The following is a 22,162-nucleotide window of genomic DNA, read 5'->3' as shown; positions in this document are numbered from 1 at the left end:
TTCCAATGAAGATTTACATAATTCTATTTGTTAATAATTTTTGATATGGATTTTTAATTCAAATAATATCTATAATATACAAAGCAACTAGACAGATATTAACCATCTAAAGGAAATTCTCATAAATCCCATTACTATTAAAAAAAACACTTCATGGTAATGTTTCATGAATTCAATTTTTTAACTTAATAACTAGCATCTGAAGTGCTTACAATGTGACAGATACTATGCTTATGTACATTATCTCATCCTTATATAACCCTGTGAAGGCTTACGGAAATTACTTTTTAAATCAGAGGAAAAAAATCGATGATGTAGTCTTTTTAAAGACCTTTATTAAGATGTTTCTCACAAATTAGGGAAAAGCTTTTTTACCTGTAAGAGAAAAATCCTTATTTTACAACACAACTGAAAAAACACCAATGAGAATTTGGCAATATAACTGTGATAAACTCCAGAGCTCCTGGTTTCCATTTCTTTCAACTACATTCTAAAGTAGTACTCAAAGCTTTCAGAAAGAATACCAAACCTAGTCACTCCTAAAATGATACATAATAGCATTAAGATTGCTCCTTTAACTCCTCCTGTGTTCATACATGTACAGTAATATAGCTCAAACATAAATCTTACCTTTCATATAAACAGAGGTTAAGATTAAATATTATATATGGTATTCTTTTGGAAACAAGATTACTAGTACCAAAGAAAGCAGAGTAGAACAAAAATGTTACTAATTAAAGAACCAATAATTCCTTTTTTACTTCAGATAGCTTCAAATGTTCAAACAGTATTTTAAATACTTTTATATGTAGGCAACATATAGCCTATTTTTCTTTTATGAGAGAAATGTACGAACAGTACCCTTAATTATACCCCTGCAAATAGGGCATTTTCTTAGAGAAGGGGCACATTCCTGGCATACTACCAGATGACCACAAGGAATGAATACAATAGAAACTTCTTTGTCCATACACACTTTACAAGTTCTTTCTTCTTGCAACCTTCTCAATTGTTCTTCCAGTGACAGACCTAGTAACAACAGAAACTTCCATTAAAAAAAATGAAAGGGTAATATTTCATGTTGGTCCTAAGTCTTAATTTTGTTTTACCTGAAACATCTTCTGTTGGAATATACTTCATATTCTTTTCCACTGAAGAAAGAAAAACATAACAAAAATATCACTCTAATAACTCATTAAAAATATTTTTTTAATAAAAAAATGAAATTTTGTCATGTGCAACAACATGGATGGACCTGGAGTGTATTGTGCTTAGTGAAATAAGACAGAGAAAGACATATACTCTATTTTATCACTTGTATGTGGAATCTAAAAAATAAAACTAGTGAATATAACAAATAAGATAAAGACAAAGATATAAGGAACAAACTAGTGGTTACCAGTGGGGAGAGGGAAGTTGAGGGGAAGATAAGGATAGGGAGACTAAGGGGTTCAAACTACTATGTATAAAATAAACAAGCTACAAGGATTTATGGTACAGCACAGGGAATATAGCCAATATTTTATAATGACTATAAACAGAGTATAATCTACAAAAATTTTGAATCACTGTGCTGTACAACTGGAACTTATATAATATTGTAAATCAACTATATCTCAATTAAAAAAATTTTTTTTAAGGCATCACTCTACCAAATACAAGACTGCTTCATCTACTACCTATTATTTTTCACCTACTATATCCTGAACAACACAGATTCTAGCTATTTATCATCAGAAATTATTTAGCCATGCTACTTGGGTAATAAAAGACTTCACTTTTTAGAACAAGTTAAATGTAAAGTTTGCTAATTGGATTCGTTTTGTTTGTCAAACACAAAGATGAACATAATCCCAAGAATTTCTAAAATAACTTTACCAACAAACTCACCAAATAAGTTCTTATATAATGTAGAGTCAATTTCTTGAAGACAGTTCTTGAAGATGTTGGCAGCACCATTTCCTTTAACTAAAATGGTATCAATCAGTTCTCTTGCTTGCAAAGGTATCTGTGTTTTTTGTTTAATAATATCATGTTCCTGTTTATTAATTACATTGGCCTTTAAAAGATTATCCAGGATAGGAAGCACACATGTCAACTGTTGAAAGAGAGCCATTCTATTCCTCCGAATCAAGGACAAATCATCTTCATGTTAGAAAAAAGAAAGAAAAATCCATTAGATTATAAACTGCTCCAACTACACTCATATACTAACAATCAACCCTATGAACAATTCAGACACTAAATAAATAGGAGCTGGAAAAAGAAGGACAAAATTACTCCTCTGCAGTTTAATGTCTGTCACTTGGAAAACTTTCAGAAGATTTAGCTAAGGCATATTATATATAAGTACACACATGGTCTCTGTTTTTTTAACTTATTAAAGTCTATATATTTACCTGTCTTAGAACCCTGCTTTATCCTGCTGAGAGTAAGCAGAGAATTTTAGAGGGCAGTATAAATTTGCAACCTCTGTACTTTGCCCCCATGGAATTACTACTGACTTCTCTTTGCATTATATCACTTTACTTTTATGAGCATTTTCATATGATTGTCTCCTTTGATAAAAAGATCCTATCAATTAAACAAGGCAGGTATGACTGCTTCTCATTTTCAGATAGGGAGAGACAGACTCACAATATCATTAACTGTGACCTATCCAAGGTCACAGAAAAAATCAGTTATAGAATCAGGTCTCCTAGATTAGTGTCTTCAACTCCATGTTTAAGAAGCAGTAAGCAGTGTTGAAGAGTTTGAGCTGTAGAGTTAGGACAGACCTAGAGCTCCACACTGGCTTAGCCACTTACTAGCTATGTGCCCTAACCTCCATACACCTCAGTTTCCTCATCTGTAAAATGCAGATAATAATAGTACCTTTCTCAAAGAGTTGTAAGGATTAAATGAGATACATGTGAAGTACTTATCACAATATCTGGCACATAATTAGCTACCAATATTGTCTTATAAAGGTCTAGGTTTGGGCTTCCCTGGTGGCGCAGTGGTTGAGAGTCTGCCTGCTGATGCAGGGGACACGGGTTTGTGCCCTGTTCCGGGAAGATCCCACATGTCGTGAAGCGGCTAGGCCCGTGAGCCATGGCCGCTGAGATTGCGTGTCCAGAGCCTGTGCACTGCAGCGGGAGAGGCCACAGCAGGGAGAGGCCCGCATACCGCAGAAAAAAATAAAATAAAAAATAATAAAGGTCTAGGTTTATAGCAATTAAAAAAGACTCCGTATGAATCAAGCCTAATCTTTTTTAAAAAGCACGAAATCCATTGTTAAATTTCCTACATTTATGGAATATGGGCATAAATTCCTACAGTATTTTTCAAAAAGTTCCTCTTCTGTTGACCATAATATTTAATTGGCTGCTTTCAACCTTAAAAAAAAAAAGTACATTTCCATATTTACAAGTTTAATGAGAAATAAAAAAGAAGTCTATTGTAAAGTTCCGGGAAAAAAAAAGACCATTTCCTTCACCTTTTACTTCTTTCTAGAAGTCAAACGCTCTATTCATCTCAAAATTATGGAATTCCCTTCTCTGACCACAACTTATATCCTTCTACCTTACTAATTCACCTCACTACTAACATCTGTTCTTCAATCTCCATGTCATTCCCAACTACTAACACAAGAGTTGTCTCCTGGCTTTGCTTACTTCCCATTCTAGTCTAGATGTAGTCAGGTGTCTCAATGATCTTCCTCCCTATTCCTTTTCTGACTTGTTTGCTTATTAAGAAACAATTTCAAATCCATAATTCAAGGGACTTCGCTGGCAGTCCAGTGGTTAAGATTCTGCACTTCCACTGCAGGGGGCGTGGTTCGATCCCTGGTCAGGAAACTAAGATCCCACATGCCACTTGGCCAAAAACAAAACAAAACAAACAACAAAAAATCCATAATTTAAGACTATTCGTTGAACCTTACGAAGTATAAGAAAGTCACAAAACTATGGTGACCAGTTTTATTAGAGTGATTTCATTTAACCTGTGTTTTATTACTGGTTAACAATCTTAAAATCTTTTCACTTTCCTCAGGCCCTTTCTTTCACGAAGCCCTTCCCATTTCCCAAATAAATCTACTTAAAATTTTTTTTTGATGTTCTAGGCACTGTGCTAAACTGTTTTACTTGTAACATCTCATTTGATTCCTATAGCTGCTCCATGCAATTGGTACTGTTATCATCCCCATTTTACAGATGAGAAAAACTGAGGTCTGGTTAAGTTAATTGCCAACCTGGTAACTGACAGAGCCAGGGTTTAAACACAAACCTGTCTCAACTAGAAATCAGACTTCAAACACTGTGTAACATGGCCAAACAATGAGGTTCTCAAACTATTCCTAACATTACTTAAAAGCTTAAACTGAGAAAGTGTCTTCCAACCCAAATGCCCCAATTTACACTATATATGCAACCTTCACCTCTGCTGGTCCTTTAACCCTATCTTCTGCATACTAGTTTCCACAGCTAGTCTATAAGCTCCTTGAAAGCAAGCACCATGAATAGCAAGCACATTATTTGGCACAGGTGCTCATCCTCAATTAACATTTATTAAAGGAATGATTACTCAAAAGACTTGTTTTGGGAGTCTGAGGCTTAACATAAAACTGGATGAATACCAAAATCAGTTCTCTACTATCTTTGGACTGGGCAGGTGCTTCTCATCAAAGCCTAGGATTTCATCATGGGTTCTATTTTTTGCGTAAGGATCACTAAGCAAGGATTAGACAGTCAAACACCATGTTAAGAATATGATTTGAAGGAACTTAAAAAAAAAAAAAAAAAGTAGAAACAAGACAGGCACCCAACTATAAAATCTTGCTTTTTCAAAATAGTTTAAATTTGTTAATGTATGAGGAAGAAATGCAATATAGCTCAAGAAAGGAATTATGCTAAAATCCTCTGATTAGCATAAATCAGCAATCTTCTTGGAAAATAAGCATTCAAAAAAACAAAAACAAAAACAACTGTAGTCAGTGCTTCTCGACTAGGGTGATACATTACCCACAGTGAAGGGGATGTGAGGCTGGAAATGACTGGTGGCTGTCACCAGCAGTTAGTGGACAGACGGGGATGCTCACTGTCCTGCAACATGTGAGACAGTCCTATGAGCCCTCAATGGAAGTAACGCAGGTGACTAACATTCCCAAATACCTGATGCTGTTTCTTCAGTTTGTCTTTCCTTCTCTTCTTCTCTTTTTTCATCTTCAGCATTAAGAAGTGCTGACACAATATCATTAACTGTTCTGTAATTCTCTCCAGTTGTTAGGATTTTACTCTGAATTGTCTGCTTTACCAGGCTTCTACTAAAGCCCATTTCCAAGGCAGCTTTAACCACAGGTGTATTCATGATGACTGCATCATCTGAAGAACTTTCTCCAGGTCCAAAATGAACAACTAGTTTAAAAGACATGTATTTGTATAAATTCCATAAATATAAAAATACAGAGCATAATGACTATGATACAGTCTTTACTCTAGTACAGATTATATCCTGGTAAGGGAGATGAGCTATATACACCAACTACCTATAACTCCAACAAACGTTTGAACCTGATAAGCATCAAATGAGAGTGTAGTAATAGGCTGTACTTTTAAAAAATACCACTTCCCACATCCTAGATCTACTTAATTAGAGACTCTTCGGGATGGGGCATAGGAATATTCTAAATATTCCTCAAATGATTCTGATGTACAGTCAATTTTGGAAACTGAGATGCTACACAAATTTAGAAGTGAAAAATTATCTTAATTCAGCTAGAAAAGTGGGTGAAATCAACAAAAACTTCATGGAAAAGATGGCATTAGAGTTTGAACTTAAAGGATGGACAAGACCTAGAAAGGTGGATAGATGAGTGTGATCAGAGAAGCATTTTCTGAGAACAGGGTCAATGTTAGCCAATATGGCACTTCTGTGAAAATTACAAAATGACATAATTCTTCAAGACACTTTACTGCCACCTGCTGGAAAACTGTTTTATAATAAAAATAAATATACAATGTGCATGTGCTCCCTTGCTCAAACGTATGTGGAAACCCTGTCTGAAGAGAGAACACGCCAGAACAAACACCTGAAAGATAAGGAGGGAGCTATGAGAATATCTGAAAGAAGTCTTTCAGGCAAAGAGAACAGCAAGTATAAAAGCCTCAAGTCAAGAGAAAAGCTTGATATATTCAAGAAACAAAAAGGTGATGGAAGTCAGAGATGAGGGTGATGCCTAGATGATGTAGAGCCTTTTGAGGAATTTATATTTTATTCTAAGTTTGCTACAATATTCTAGGAGGGTTTTAAGTAGGGTACTGATAAAACCTGATTTGTTTTTTCAAAAGATGATTCTGGCAGCTCTGTGATAAATTTTAATGAGGTAAAATGGAATCAGGGAGCCCTGTTAGGATTTTATGACAAAAAGTCATAAAATGACGTTATGGCACTCATGGCAGCTTGAATCAGGCTAATAGTGGTGGAGATGGAGAGAAGTGGTAAGATTTGGGACATATTATAAAGGCAGAGATGGAAGGACTTCTAACAGATTAAATATACCAAGTAAAAGGAGGAATCAGGGATGATGTCTAACTTAAGTCAACTTTTGACCTTAGGAAGTGAGTGCCATTAACTGAGTTGGGAAGACCAGAGAAAGAGCAAATTTGAAGGATGAAGGACAGGGAGAAAATGTTTGCTTTGGTTATATTAACTCTGAGACACCCAGTATAAACAAGTAGAGATTTAAACAGGTAGTTAAACAGTCGGCAGCTCAGGAAATGGAGAAATACATTTGGGTTGAATGTTGAGAGGTACTCCATCATTTAGAGGTTTGAAAAAGGAGTAACCACCAAAGGAAATTGTTCATGATCAACCAGGGAAATAGGGGAAAACCGAGAATGTGGTGTACAGGGCTTCCCTGGTGGCACAGTGGTTGAGAGTCCGCCTGCCAATGCAAGAGATATGGGTTCGTGCCCTGGTCCGGGAAGATCCCACATGCCGCAGAGCGGCTGGGCCCGTGAGCCTGCGCGTCCGGAACCTGTGCTCCGCAACGGGAGAGGCCACAACAGCGAGAGGCCTGCGTACCGAAACAAAACAAAACAAAACAAAAAAGAATGTGGTGTCCAGGAAGCCAAGTGAGGAACATACCTTAAGAAGGATGCAGGAAACTATGATAGCAAGATTGCCGGTTAAGTTGCCCCCAACTTGTACCCCACGCAACAACATTTTAGAATCCATCCAAGGACAAAAGTGCCTTTTGTGGGAGGCTTTGGGATTTAGGTATAAGATTATGAAACCCAAGTGTATTCCAAGACCAAGGAGAGCCATTTTAAGAAGACTGGCCTGTACCAGGCACCTGAATCCCTGACCATGGTCCCAGCTACAAACCCAGAAACAGCTCAGTATCCATCAAGACTGAAAGCAGAAGGTCTTTACCTGCCAAAACCAGTCAATAAAGACTGCAAGCAGCGTTTGCTCCCTCAAATGCACAGACACCAAGGCAAGGCTACATATAAATATCATACAAATCAGGCACATATGACACCATCACAAGAAACCAATAAAGATCCAGAACTGACCCCAAAGAAATGAAGATCTATGATTTGCCTGACAATGAACTCAATAGAGTCACCTTAAAAAAACTCAACAAAATTCAAGAGAACAAAGATAAACAACTAAATGAAATGAAGATAACAATGCATGAACAAAATCAGAAGTTTAATCAAGAAACAGAAACCACAAAAAAGAATCAAGCAGAAAACCTGGAGCTGAAGAATACCAGGACAGAACTGAAAAACATCAATAGAGAACTTCAACAACAGACTTGCTAATGCAGAAGAAAGAATCAGAGAACTCAAATGGAGATCATTTGAAATTAGCCAGTTATAGGAACAAAAGGAAAAGAGAATGAAAGAGTGAAGGAAGCCTACGTGAATTATAGGACACAACCAAATGAATAAACAGTCAAATCATGGGAATCCCAGAAGACAGAAAAAAGGGAAGAAAGCTTAAAGAAATAATAGCTGAAAACTTTAGCTCCTAAATCTTGGGAGAGATATGGATATCCACAAACAGTAAGCTCAAGGAACCTCAAGTAAGATCAGCCCAAAGATTACTCCAAGACACATTATAGTCAAAATATTAAAAGACAGAGAAACCATTTTGAAAGCAGCAAGAAAAAAATGACTCGTCATATACAAAGGAACCCCCTAAGGCTATCAGCACATTTCTCTGCAGAAACCTTGAAGGCCAGGAGAGAATGACTTAATATATCAAAGTGCTAAAAGAAAAAAAAAATGCCAACCAAGAACACTGGCAAAACTGTCCTTCAGAAATGAAGGAGAGATAAAAACATTCCAGACAAGCAGACGTTGAGGGAGTTCATCAACACTAAACCTGCCTTAGAAGAAATACTAAAGTGATTTCAAGTTAAAATGAAGAGATGCTAAGTAACAACATGAAATAAAACTTACTGGTAAAGGTAAATATGTAGTCAAATTCATAACACCCTATACTGTATCTCTAGCATAAGTTAAAAAACAACAATATATTTTGCACAGCAAAAGAAACCATAAACAAAATGAAAAGACAACTCACAGAATGGGAGAAAATATTTGCAAATGATGCGACCGACAAGAGCTTACTTCCCAAAATATACAAACAGCACATGCAGCTCTATGTCAAAAAAAAAACAACTCAATCAAAAAATGTGCAGAAGATCTAAATAGACATTTCTCCAAAGAAGACATACAGATGGCCAAAAAGCACATAAAAAGATGCTCATCATCACTAATTATCAGAGAAATGTAAATCAAAACTACAGTGAGGTATCACCTCACACCAGTCAGAATGGCCATTATCAAAGTCTACAAACAATAAACACTGGAGAGGGTGTAGAGAAGAGGGAACCCTCCTATGCTGTTGGTGGGAAATGTACATTGGTATAACCACTATGGAGAATAGTATGGAAGTTTCTTAAAAAACTAAAAAACAGAACTACCATAAGATCCAGTAATCCCACTCCTGGGCATATATCTGGAGAAAAGCATAATTTGGAAAGAAACATGCACCCCAATGTTCACTGCAGCACTGTTTACAATAGCCAAGACATGGAAGCAACCCAAACATCCACTGATAGAGAAATGGATAAAGAAAATGTGGTACATATATACAATGAAATATTAGCCATAAAAAAGAACGAAATAATGCCATTTGCAGCAACATAGATAGACCTAGAGATTATCATACTAAGAGAAGTCAGAGAAAAACAAATATCATATGGTATCACTCATATATGGAATCTAATTTTTTAAAAACTGATTTAATGAACTTATTTACAAAACGCAACAGACTCACAGATTTCAGAAACAAACTTATGGTTACCAAAAGGGAAATGTGGGGGGAAGGGATAAATTAGGAGCTTGGGATTAACATACACACATAACTATATATAAAATAGATTACCAAAAAGGACTTACAGAGGAAACTCTACTCAATATTCTACAATAACCTATATGGGAAAAGAATCTGAAAAAGAACGAATATATGTATATGTATAACTGAATCACTATGCTGTACACCTGAAACTAACACAACATTGTAAACCAACTATACTCCAATAAAAATTAAAAGAAAAAAGAAATATTTATAGAAAAAACATAAAAATAAAAAACACAAAACAATAATATTATTAACTATAACTATATTAACTTGTTACTGGATGCAGAATATAAAATGTATGACATCAATAGTGTAAAACATGGGGTGAGAAGAAGTAAAACTGTAGAGTTTTTGTAAATGAAGGTAAGTTGTTATCAGCTTAAAATAGACTATTGTATCTAAGATATTTTACATAAGCTTCATGGTAAACACAAAGAAAAAACCTATAGTACATACAGAAAATACAACAGAGAAATTAAAGCACACTACTACAGAAAATAAATCAGAAAGGAAGAGAGCAAAAGAGGAAGAAATGAACGAAGGAACTAAAAAAAGTCAGAAAACAATTAATAAAATCATAATAAAAAGTCCTTATATAGCAATAATTACAATAGCAATAATTATTTTAAATGTAAATGTACTAAATTCTCCAATCAAAAGACACAGAATGGCTGAATGGATTAAAAAAAACCCACTAGATCCAACAGTATGCTGCCTATAAAAGAATCATTTTAGCTTTAAGGACACAGAAAGGTTGAAAATGAAAAGATATAAAAGGTGTTCTATGCAAATGGTAATCAAAAGTAATGAGGAATGGTTATACTTACATAAAATAAAATAGACTTTCAGTCAAAATCAGTGACAAGAGACAAAGATCACTGTATGTAGTGATGAAGGGGTCAACTCATTAAAAGTACACAAAACAAAACAAAACAAAAAGTACACAAAACAATTGTAAATTTATATGCAATAAACACTGAAGCATCTAAACATTTAAAGCAAATATTAACATAACTAAAGGAAGAAATAGAGAGCAATACAATAATAGTAGGGGACTTCAATATCCCACTTTCAAGACTGGCTAGATCATCCAGACAGAAAGTTAATAAGGAAAAAGGAGACCTGAATAACACTATACACTAAATGCCAGATGTGGCTAAAATTAAATTATAACCAGAAGACATATTTCCTATCCTTGCACTAAACTACTACATACCTGGCAAATACCTAATATCTAGCCCAATTTTCAAACCATGTGAACTGGGTCTTTCCAAACATGCTAGCTTATACAAACATTTCCTCTTTGGAGGGCTTATTATTTGCTCTTCTCATTTGGTATTCCCTGAAGTTGTTTTTCTTTTGCACTTGTCTTGTCTCTCCAGTGAGAATGTCAGCACTTTAAGAACAAAAACTAGAATACTTCCAAGAATCCTCTAAAAATGTCATGAATCTTAGTAGATACATAATATTTATTAACTTTCTAGCACTTTTTTCTATGACCTCAGAAGTCCTTTGTTTACATACTTTCATTCTTAATATTCTGACAAAAAAATCCTATCCTATATTTGGAATATTTTCATACATACTTGGTGGATCAGCATTTTCATCTCCAGGAGTATCTGAAGTTGACAATAGCTATGAAGCAGTAGAAAAAAAATAATAGATAAAATCAGAAATCTCAAACAACCTGAACATAGCAACATTAAGTTTATCTTAATTACTGTATACACGCTTTTGAAAACATACTTCAATTTGCTATGTTTTACTTTAATCATAAAACATTTCCTTATACATCACCCAATTCCAAATTAGAATTCAAGTATTTCTCTAGTTTCAAGAAAACAGGAAAAAGTATTAATGGTTTCTCATCCCACTTAGAAAGTCGTATTTCAGCTGAATCACTCTCAGAGACTCCAAACTGCTAACAAGTTATTTTGTTTTTCTCAAAAATACGGAGGAGACACTAAAGCTCTTCTCCAACCCCACCACAAATTTGTACAGTGGCAGGTTGAGTGATTTTTCAAAAAAAAGGAAAAAAGAGTCATTTTTTAAAAGCCCCTGAACAAACATGTCCATTAAGATGGACACAAAACATGTAACTATAATTGAGAAAACAGATGTAATTGTCACTTCTAATCATATTTGTAATTATTATCTAGGAGAACTCAATGTTGCCAATTATAAAAACATATTTACCTGTTCAAGAAGATGAGGATACCTAGCTTGAATCTCATCAACAAACTCCCGCCCTTTCATGCGTATCAAGAACTCACACCTAAAACGTAAGAGGAAAAATTTTTAAGTTCTTTTATAACAAAAATATAATCTGATTACTCTAGAAAAGTGGCTTTCAAATTATTTGATTGTATCCCAAAGTACAAACATTTTACATCACAACCTAGTACATATACACATCTAACAGGAACAAAACTCTCATACAATATTACAAATTCTTACTATGCATTGATGCATTGTGATATTTTGTTTGATTGCATTAATACAATCACAACAATAAAAAGGTCTGGATCTCAAAGGAGCACAAGCTAAGGCTTGAAAAATACTGTTCTAGATAATTTACTTTGGGGACTTAACATAGCAGAAACTTTAATTTGCTATTCCTAAAATGTGATCTTTCACAAAATATCTGCTAATCTATCTCCATTGTCCACTCTACCATTATACTTAACACAAACCCTCTCTCTAAAAAATAGAGAATCAAGTATTTTCATCTATACATGTGACAGTGTTTCCCAAATACTTGCTTTCAAACTACTAGAATTTCTCAATGGTGTTCCAGGAAGTTCATATAACATGTTTCTGTTTCTTCCCTTTTGTTTTTTCAACAAACGGTGCTAGACAACTTGATAAAATATGCAAAAAACAAGCCTTGATTTATGTCCATAGTATACACAAAAACAAACTAAAAATGAATCATATGCCTAAATACAAAACCTGTCAATTTAACTTCTAGAAGAAAACACAGGAGAAAATCTTTTCTTTTTCCTCTAATTTTTATTTTATTTATTTATTTTTGGCTGTGTTGGGTCTTCGTTGCTGCATGCGGGCTTTCTCTAGTTGCGGCAAGCCGGAGCTACTCTTCGTTGCGGTGCACGAGCTTCTCACTGCAGTGGCTTCTCTTGTTGCGGAGCACGGGCTCTAGGCACGGGACTTCAGTAGTTGCGGCTCACGGGCTCTAGAGCACAGGCTCAGTAGTTGTGGCACACAGGCGTAGCTGCTCATGCATGTGGGATCTTCCTGGACCAGGGATTGAACCTGTGTCGCCTGCACTGGCAGGCAAACTCTTATCCACTGCACCACCAGGGAAACCCTAGGAGAAAATCTTTCTGTCCTTAGGTTAGGTAAAGATTTTTTAGCTAAGAGACCAACAGCACAATCCATAAAAGATAAAATTGATAAACTGACATCTTCAAAATTAAAAACTTCTGCTCATCAAATACACTAATAAGAAAAGGAAAGACAAGCCACAGACTGAAACGCTGCAAAAGACATCTGATATAGGACTTGTATCCAGAATATATTGAAAAGTCTCGGAACTTAGTAATGAAAAAAAAAAAAATTTAAAAGAGACACTTCATCAAAGAAAATACAGTTCCAAGGATGAAGAACCCACAGATACAGAGGGCTGACTGTACTATGTCATATGAGGGACTTGAGCATCCATGAATTTTGGTTTCTTGAGGGGAATCCCTGGGAGTGTCCTGGAACCAATTCCCCACTGATACTGAGGGACAACTGTATATAGATGGCAAATAAGAAGCTCACCATCATTAATCATTAAGGAAATGCTAATTAAAATCACAGTGAAATACCACTACACATCAATTAGAATGGTTAAAATCAAAAAGACTGACAATACCGTGTGTCATTAAGAATCTGGAATTCTTAGAGGTATCATACATTCCTGGTGGGAATTTAAAATGGTACAGCCACTTCAGAAAACGATTTGGCAGTTCCTTCTAAAGTTACAATAGAAAACAAAACTTGCCATCCAACCCACTAATCCCACTCCTAAGTACAACATTTACCTAAGCAAAACAAAAACATATGTTCACAAAGGTTTACTAATGTTTAGAGTGCCTTTATTCATTATTGCCCCAAATGTCCTTCAACTGGTAAATGGTTAGATTTAGTAGAGATCATGTAAGCATGCTCAAGACTCAAGTTCATCATGCAGAGAATACAGCTTTTCATTGTTCATGATCTTAATATAGTTCTAAAGTATTTTCATCCTGGGACTGACTAACTTATATTCATAACGACTAAAGACAGGAAGTATAATGAACATTGGCTGCCCCGCATTTCCCCCTTCTCCAATAAATTCTATGAGGACAGAGATTTTTGTCTGTCTTATTCACTGATATATTCCCAGCATCTAAAAGAGTGATCAGGGGGATATAGGGAAATAGGTGAAAGGGATTAACAGGTACAAACCTGAGTTATAAAATAAATAAGCCATGGGGATGTAATATACAGCATAAAGAATATGGTCATAATATTGCAATAACTCTGTATGGGGACACATGGTTACTAGGCTTATCATGGTAACAATTTCATAATGTATGCAAATATCAAATCACCATGTAGTACACCTCAAACTAATATAATATTGTGTCACATATTTCAATTTAAAAAAAAGATATTAGAAAGGAAAAAAAGATCCTCATGATGATGTCTGATTTCCCATCATTACTTTCAACTACTTATTTCTAGGACTCTTGCCTTCAGACAATGCTGTTACTGTCATGAATTATCATGCTCAATCGAAATGAAACCCAGTATTCTTCCTGGTCTGCTGCAAAATCTGCATTTGTCTGCCTATTCATTTCATTTTCAACCTCATATGCAATGGTACCACAATTTTTGCCTTTCACTTTAATTTGGTTCTTCTTTCTTTTGCTTTGGCTTGGTTTTTTATTTGATTCCACACTGTTGTGTAAATACCAATACTGATGAAAAACAGAAATTCCTTTGTATATAGAAATGTAAACCCTATTACCTCTTATTCCAAATGATTATTACTAAAAATGTTAAGAGGGAAAAAATAAAAACAGTATCCAGTAGGCATATAAATATTTAATTAATGAATAAATTGTGTTAAAATACAGTGATAATGATCATCCACTTTGGTTTTTCATTTTCTGAGATTAAAGATTATCCACAATTGAAATCTGTTGCTTACAAAAAGCACCACTGGCCTTTTCCCTTACTTAACCATCTAAAACAAAACACAAATTACAGAAGTAAACTAAGATTTTGTTTGGTTTTGTTTTATAAAGGACAAAATGTAGCAACTGAAACACTGGAATTGGAAAGCTGTTTCTGTCTTTTTAATACAGTATTAAATTTCAAATTATATGTACATACTCTCATAGAGCCAAGCACAATCAAATCACTTAAAATTCTGACAATCAGGAATTCTCTGGTGGACCAGTGGTTAGGACTCGGCCCTTCCACTGCTGTGGCCTGGGTTCCAACCCTGGCTGGGGAACTAAGATCCCGCAAGCCATGTGGTGGGGCCAAAAATATAAAAAGAAAAGAAAATACAATTCTGACAATGGAACATGCTTTTTTCCTACAATAATAATTTAAAGTAAACAAAATATGTATCACTTTTGAGAATTAAAAAGTCACAATTTATCTTGATACATTATGAATATTAAAGAGGTTCAAGAGATTCCTCATTATTGTGAAAGGCACTCACCAGTCAAAACATTACCTACATGATGTGATTCCACTTTTATATAAAGTACCTAGCATGGTCGAATTCATAGAGACAGAAAGCAGAATGGTGGTTGCTAGGGGCTGCAGGGACGGAGGGATGAGGAATTAATGAAATGAGTACAAGATTCAGTCTGGGAAGATTTTAAAAAAGTCTGGAAATAGATGGTGGTAATGAATGAGGAATAATGTGAATGTACTTAATGTCATAGAACTGTATACTTAAAAATGGTTAAAATGGCAAATTTTATGTTAGGTACATTTTACAATTTTTTTAAAAGACCATATTATCTATTTCAACTCCCTCATTTTACAAATGAGGAAAGGATCAAAGGTGTCACATGACTTGTCCAAGTTCACACAGCTACTCAGTAACAAAGACAGAATTAATTTCTAATTCTATTTCCATCAACAGCACTGCCTCTAAATTCTTTCTAGGCTATAGTAAAAAATAGGACATAGTGGGAGAAACAGAGTGACTAAAGGGAGATATTTGACATATCTCCCTTGACAAGATAAAATTGTACAGAGAAAAAATAATTTACAATTATAATCAGACTTAATACTGATTGTACAATCAGCTTTTATTATATGCATTTTTGTATTTATCCTTTTCCTAGATCCATTTCATGTCCCTTATTTTCCTTTTTCCTTCTTATCTTTTTCTTACTTATCTCCTTTTCGTTCTATTTTACATATTTTTATAATACTTAAGTCTTCTTTAAAGCAAAATGGAAAACATAAATGAAACGTATGGCCATAACTGTAAGTGACTCATCAAGAATAAGTTAAATTATATCCTGAATACATGGCTTACAAAAGAAATCATACAACATTCTACAACATTTTGTACCAAAACAATTAATGTTACAATTTGGTGTTTTAAAAAGGTTAATTCCCTAATGGTATAAAGAAGCTTTGTTATATTGAAATGTAAACTTAATCATTCAAGTATGCCTACTCCTTTTAAGCACAGAATTTGTGTAGAAATACCTTTCAAAACAATTACCTTGGAAACCACTTGGCGTGTTCAACCCATGGGTCATCTCCAGATTCCCAACACCTTAAGCCACCATCACAACAAAAGCATTTGACATCATCATTGCGACCTAAAGAAAACACAATAATAAAACTGAATACATACGTGTCCTAATATATAAATCAAAATGAACTAGATAAAATGTATAGCTATACATTTTCTTACCCACATAATAGAAACCAGCACTTGCAAGCTGCTCAGGCTGAACTGGTACAGTTGAAGGCCAGTACATAAATGTTCTCAGTCGAGCTGCATGTGTCTGCATGCTCAAATTTGAAATGCTAAACCTCAGCGTTTCCAGAGAATTTTCCAAAAATGGACAGTTGGGGAAATGTCTCCGGTGTTCTGACACAGCATCATCCTTTGGTTCCCAGTTACTTAGAGTCCCACCACAGGCAAAGCAGGCTACTCTATCTCCAGGTCCTATATAATAAAAGCCAGCTCTTGCCAATTCTGATGGTGACAAAAAGGTTAATGGCCACATCTGGTAAGTAAGAAATCTTGCTTCTTCAGTACTCATGGCATAACTGTAGGGGTTAGTCCTCATTGGGGAAAAGTCTTCAACTGCTCTAGAATTAACAGGGTTTGGTGAAAGGTTGGAATAAGAACCACTGAACGAGCTACTATGTTCCAAAGTAGGTAATAATGAATGTGTAAAATTGTTTCTCATTGAAGAGGAAACATTTTTAGAGGTGGATTCCAGACTAGTAACAGAAACTAGATTCTGAATAAAGCTACAGCTAGGATACAGTTGTTTATGCTTTTCAATAGGATTGTCTCCTTGTTTCCAGTTATCCAGCATCAGGCCACAACAAAAGCATTTGACTTTGTCATTCACACCAGTGTAATAAAAACCAGCACGAGCAAGACTCCTTTCTGAGACAGGAACACCAACGGGGAAAGTTGAATATGTAGACATTCGGTAGAGTTCACATGAAAAGTCATATTTCATTTTTTGTTTGTTGACGATTGTCCAATTTGACAAGATCGTGCTATCTTCCATCATACTCTTAATTTTTTGATACAAGGGATCTGGGAAAAGTCTTTGGGAGGTAGTTTTGTGCATGAGTCATTTTACTTTTTGACTGCTAAAACCCTTCACATGACAATTCTCTTCCCTTCACATTAGATTTTTTCCATAAAAAAGAATCAAATGATAGGCCCCTACTTATGGGAAATTCACTACACCTTCTTTACTGGATTTATACCTGAGTTGATACTCAGGTAGGATGAATATCTCTCCTAAATTACGAAGATACTATTTAATACTTTCTGGGATTATATTAACTCAAATGTTATTTGCTCGTTATTTGGCGTAATACTGACCTAATAGCCTGAAAGAAGTTGACACACCTCCAAAAATATGCTAAGACTCCTTGACTTTTCAAGGAGGTTTATATTCCAAAAATTCTAAACAAGGATAGAATACCTAAATTATGCCTTTAATTTGCTTTCGGTTACAAGCTACAAAGCCGGGATATCAAGCCAATTAATGACTATGCTACAAGAGGAAAAAACTATATGCGGGCTTCTTTCCCTATGAGCACTTTAACATTTTTTTTTTAATTTTCTTTTATTCTAGTAAACAAGAAGAATTAAAGTTTTCATATGGTCACATTATCTAAAGGCCAATTTCACAAAGTTTATCATCATAGTATTTACTTAAGAAGGTTAAACTAGCTTCAGCTAACAACTTTTGGAGATGTCAACACCTACAAGTGTTGTTGAACCTAAACCAGTTATACTGCGTACAGTGTCAAATGAAATGAATTTTGCTTAAAACTCACAAACTGCTAACTCTTCTTTGTTAAATATTGTCTGTATTTGTTTCCATTTCCTGCAGCATCATTATTATGTTGTCTTTCTTCCTAACTTTGCCTACCACTTTAGTATACTTGATCAAATGAAGGTATTTTCTCCATAAACTAGTTAACCATAAAATTTCCACAGCTGAAACTTCTTACAAAAATATTAAATAACTTGTCTTTCATTTAAGAATCATGCATCTATAATATCATTCATTTTGTAATTAAAGGTAAATCAATTTATCAAGATACAGCTTGTCCTTTCTAGTGTTATCACAAATGCCTAAGGTACTGTATTACCAACAAAATTACTGCTCATGCATAATAAACCAGTAATTAACTCTACTAGCCTTCTTTCTGAAAACCCTTCATATTTTAAAAGTATAATTCATACACAAAATTACACTCCACAGAATTCAAACTATATCCCTTTATAAAGTTTCTGAGTCTCCATAATAGGATTTATTACTGCAGGGGAAAAAATGAGGGGGAAAAAGTAGACTCTTCAGGGCTGTATATCTGAAAAGAAAAAACAAACGCTATTTTAGAAAACTATTTTCACGATGAATACAATTTATATTCTTTTCAATTTATTCAGTAAATTCTAAAAGTGATTTACACTTTAGATAATACAGCTTCATTCCAGCTATTTGTCAACAAAACTAATTAGAAAAGTTTTTAATCAAAATAAATGCAATATACTCCCCGTAGCACTAAGAATACTTTTTTTAATGCACAACTTTGAAGACAGATGGACACAGAAACATATTTTGGACTTGGTCTCCTCCCCTCTTCTGGTGACAACTTTTAATAGTTTAAGGATAATATCTCTGGCAGTTTGCTACAGGCAAAGGGGGACTAGTGGTGAAAGAGACTGCACCCATCAGCAACAGTGCAGCAGTTATTTAGATGGCATAATAGACTGTAAAGTTATTTTTTAATGTCAAGTCTCTCCAGGACTAGGCAAACTGACCAGTGAGAGTAAATGCATCAGGAATCCACCCATAAAACCCTACAACTCTACAATGCCCTCACAATTCCAAAGCAACAACCACAGAAAACAACTTGAAAACAATATACAGTAATGGCTTGTGAAACACTGGCCTTGGGAATGTGACTACTTGCATGAATGCTTTCGTTACACCAGAACTTGGTGTCCTATCTTTACAGATTTTTATCTACAAGCACCGTACAGTGGATTTGCCCTCTTTAGGCAAACTGTGGCTTTGGGGGTTGAAGGCGGGAGACAAACTGCAAGGGAAAATAAGAGAAACTATGGAATTTACCTATTAATTTCCCGGAGCTATTTCTCACAATACACAATAGACCACTAAAGCGGCAGAGCGCGGTTGCAACTATCTGATACAGGGAATCTGCCGCCACACAACTGTCTCCGTTTGAACATACTAAACAAAGGAATACCGAGGGTTAAGTTTAAAACCCTGCAAAAACTTGACGAACATCTTGGTCAGAGTCCAAGGGCCGGAGAAGTGGGCGGCGGCCAGAGCAGACTTGCAAACAGGTCAATTGAAAAAAAATTATTTTCGGCAGCAAGTCTTGGACCTGGAGCTTCCGAATTAAACAGCCTCGGCGAGAGTGAAGAGAACAGAGAGCTCACTGCGACCCCCGGCCTCGGCTCCCGGCCCTGTCTTCCCTCACCCAACTGCAGCCTCAGGGAAGCGGGCCCCCACGGCCCGAGCGCCCCTACCCGCCTCGCGCGGCCGGGGCCCGGAAGGAGCTGCACTCACCGCTGGGCCGGCGTAGCAAACGCGGGAACGGCGCGGCAGTCTGGATCCGCCACAGCCCCGAGAGCTGCTACGCCGACAGAATAAGAAGCCGGACGGCTCGGCTCCGGTGCTCACAAAGCCCCCCGCCCGCGCAGGGCCCACGCCGACGCACAGTGACGACAGCGCGCCGGCCGGGATCGCGTCATGCCGCGCGAGGGCGCCGGGGCGTCTGCAGGCGAAGAGTGGCCCGAAGCGGACGCTAGGCCGTACGCAGTCTGTTAGCCCGCGGGGGCGGCGGGGCCGGGCGTCCCCTCGGTGTTCCAACCTTTAATTTCGCCGCGTGAGCACTTTTGACGTTTCCTTCCCTCGCCGTTCCTGACATTCTCCTGAGGGGGACGTGGCGAAGCGTGAGCCGTAGATTTTGAATCGCGGGAAGCCCTGCGGAAACGCCCCAGCGCGGGCGGTGAGCGTCTCCCCCGCGTCACCCGGTTGGGGTCTAGCCCCAGCCGGATTCCTCTAGTGGGGCCTCCCCTCGGCGTGGGTGACCGCGTCGTCCGGGGGCGGAGTCAACCCGGCGGCGTTTCGGCTTCGGTTAAGTGAACGGTTGTAACCGTTTTCCTCAGCAGCTTTGTGATGTCAATCTTAAACAGCTGGCCGTGAAAATGGAAAAAAGACGAGTGTTGGAAAGCAGAACAGCATCAGAGGATTAATTTTGAAGCTTTGATTTTATAGTCTTTTGGGGAGTATATCTATTTTATAATCAACCACTGTATCTTTTATTTTTAAACTTTTGTTTTTCTGTTCTGGAGGCGAATGCACTGACGAAAGTGTCCTAATTTCAGAAGCTCATCACTAGCAACGGTTCGGTGCTTCAGGCCAGGCTTCACTCCCCCTTTTTTTTTCCTGAATGTGACTAGGATGGAGTGTATACATTCATATACGTGTGTATATATAAATCATACGTGAACCACAGAGGAGCCCTGTATCAATGACATGTTTAACTAGTTAACTGATAGAAAAATTGTAAATACAAAATCTTGGTTTTCCTAGTCAGGGACCGTTTTTCTCCCCCCTCTCTAGCAGTGCGGTGAACACAGTAAATATTTGCTGCATTGCAGCGAGAGAATTTTTTAGTTTATGTTCCGTGAAGACACTCTTTGTCAATGAAATCAGATGTTTTCTTCTTTCAGGGGAACTCCAGGGGGCAAATATTTCAAAAACTTCCAAATAACAAGCCACTTAATTAGGCAGCCGGGGGAATTCCAAGACCCTGAACCGTTTCCCATTTCCTGTCCCTGTCATTTCTGCATGCCAGTCAGTCACAGAATAGGGCTTCTGTTCCAGTGTTAATAGTAAAAAGAAAGTATTTGTAACAGTTTGTGATACAGAGAAAAGAAATGTCATGGCTCCCAATGACTAAAAACTTACAAATATGCACATGAGTTTTGATAGTAGTTCAGTATGTAGTTCAAGTTGCAATTTCTGGGAAAGTTACGGGACTTTCTTTTTATGTGCGGGAAAATATGTATTAGCAAGAATTGTTCGTTCTGGATTCAAGATTATTAAAGATTATTTCTCTTTTTCAGTTCTTGTCCTTACCAAAAAAGTATAGGGGAAAATTCATATTTCAAAAACTCGAAGTCCTTATATATTTTCCCCAAGAAACCACGTAATAACATTCAGGTATAATAAATACTACTTTATAACTTTTAATCCTATATAACCTTGTAGTTGAGTGTTAAATTTATTCAGTTACCCACTTATTCAGTTAATCTTTTTCATATTTCCAGTGTAGAATTGCTGGTGATTTTTAAAAATAAGTTGTGTTTTTCTGCTGAGGTTGCTATACTAATATTTTTCACATTTATGTAGAAAAATATTTACAGGATCCAAGACAATTTGAGGAGGAATATAAGACTGAAGGGGCTTGTCCACTAGATAACAAGTTATATATAAAGTCATAGTAATTCAGATAGTATTAGCACAAGGATGGACAAATAAAGGAGCAAGATAAATAGCCCAGAAAAGATATGTATGTATATGTGAATTTGATATATGACATTGGTATTACATATCAGTGAGAAAAGGATTAACTGGTCAATAAGTAATACTGAATGAATGGTTATTCTAATGAAAAATAAAATTAGATAATCACCTAACTGTTAAAAAAAAATTCCTGTTGGATAAAAACCCTAAAAATGAACAGCTATGATTGTGAATCCAGGGTTTTAAACATATTTTTTGAGTTATAATCCATTGCAGTTATTGCAGGCCATAGTAGACCAATGGGAGCTTATTCACGTTGACTCCTGAGTCCTTTTGACATGGCCATAGTAGTCTTTGATTGCTTTGTCGGCTGGCTTTGTACATTTCTTACCCAATACTATAATTAGCCATTTATTCAAAGTGCTCTGGTTCCTTTAGTGGGAAAT

The 22,162-nt window shown here is 36.2% G+C and overlaps 1 protein-coding gene across 1 annotated transcript; it reads right to left on the bottom strand.

Moving 5' to 3' along the window:
* Positions 1–315: 315 nt before the first annotated feature.
* Positions 316–20,262, bottom strand: BIRC2 (baculoviral IAP repeat containing 2). The gene is made up of 9 exons (XM_067750827.1): positions 19,752–20,262; positions 16,364–18,522; positions 16,169–16,268; positions 11,617–11,695; positions 11,007–11,055; positions 5,154–5,396; positions 1,891–2,145; positions 1,110–1,151; positions 316–1,029 (listed from the first exon to the last, which is right to left on the bottom strand). Exons 2-9 carry the CDS (start codon positions 17,262–17,264, stop codon positions 836–838), a joined length of 1,863 nt encoding a protein of 620 aa, XP_067606928.1. The 5' UTR covers positions 17,265–18,522; positions 19,752–20,262; the 3' UTR covers positions 316–835.
* Positions 20,263–22,162: the final 1,900 nt, after the last annotated feature.

Source organism: Pseudorca crassidens, chromosome 9 (assembly GCF_039906515.1).
Source record: "Pseudorca crassidens isolate mPseCra1 chromosome 9, mPseCra1.hap1, whole genome shotgun sequence".
NCBI classification, from domain to species: Eukaryota; Metazoa; Chordata; class Mammalia; order Artiodactyla; family Delphinidae; genus Pseudorca; species Pseudorca crassidens.
Note: the sequence above shows the minus strand (reverse complement) of the source record. Positions and strands in the feature narration are given on the sequence as shown.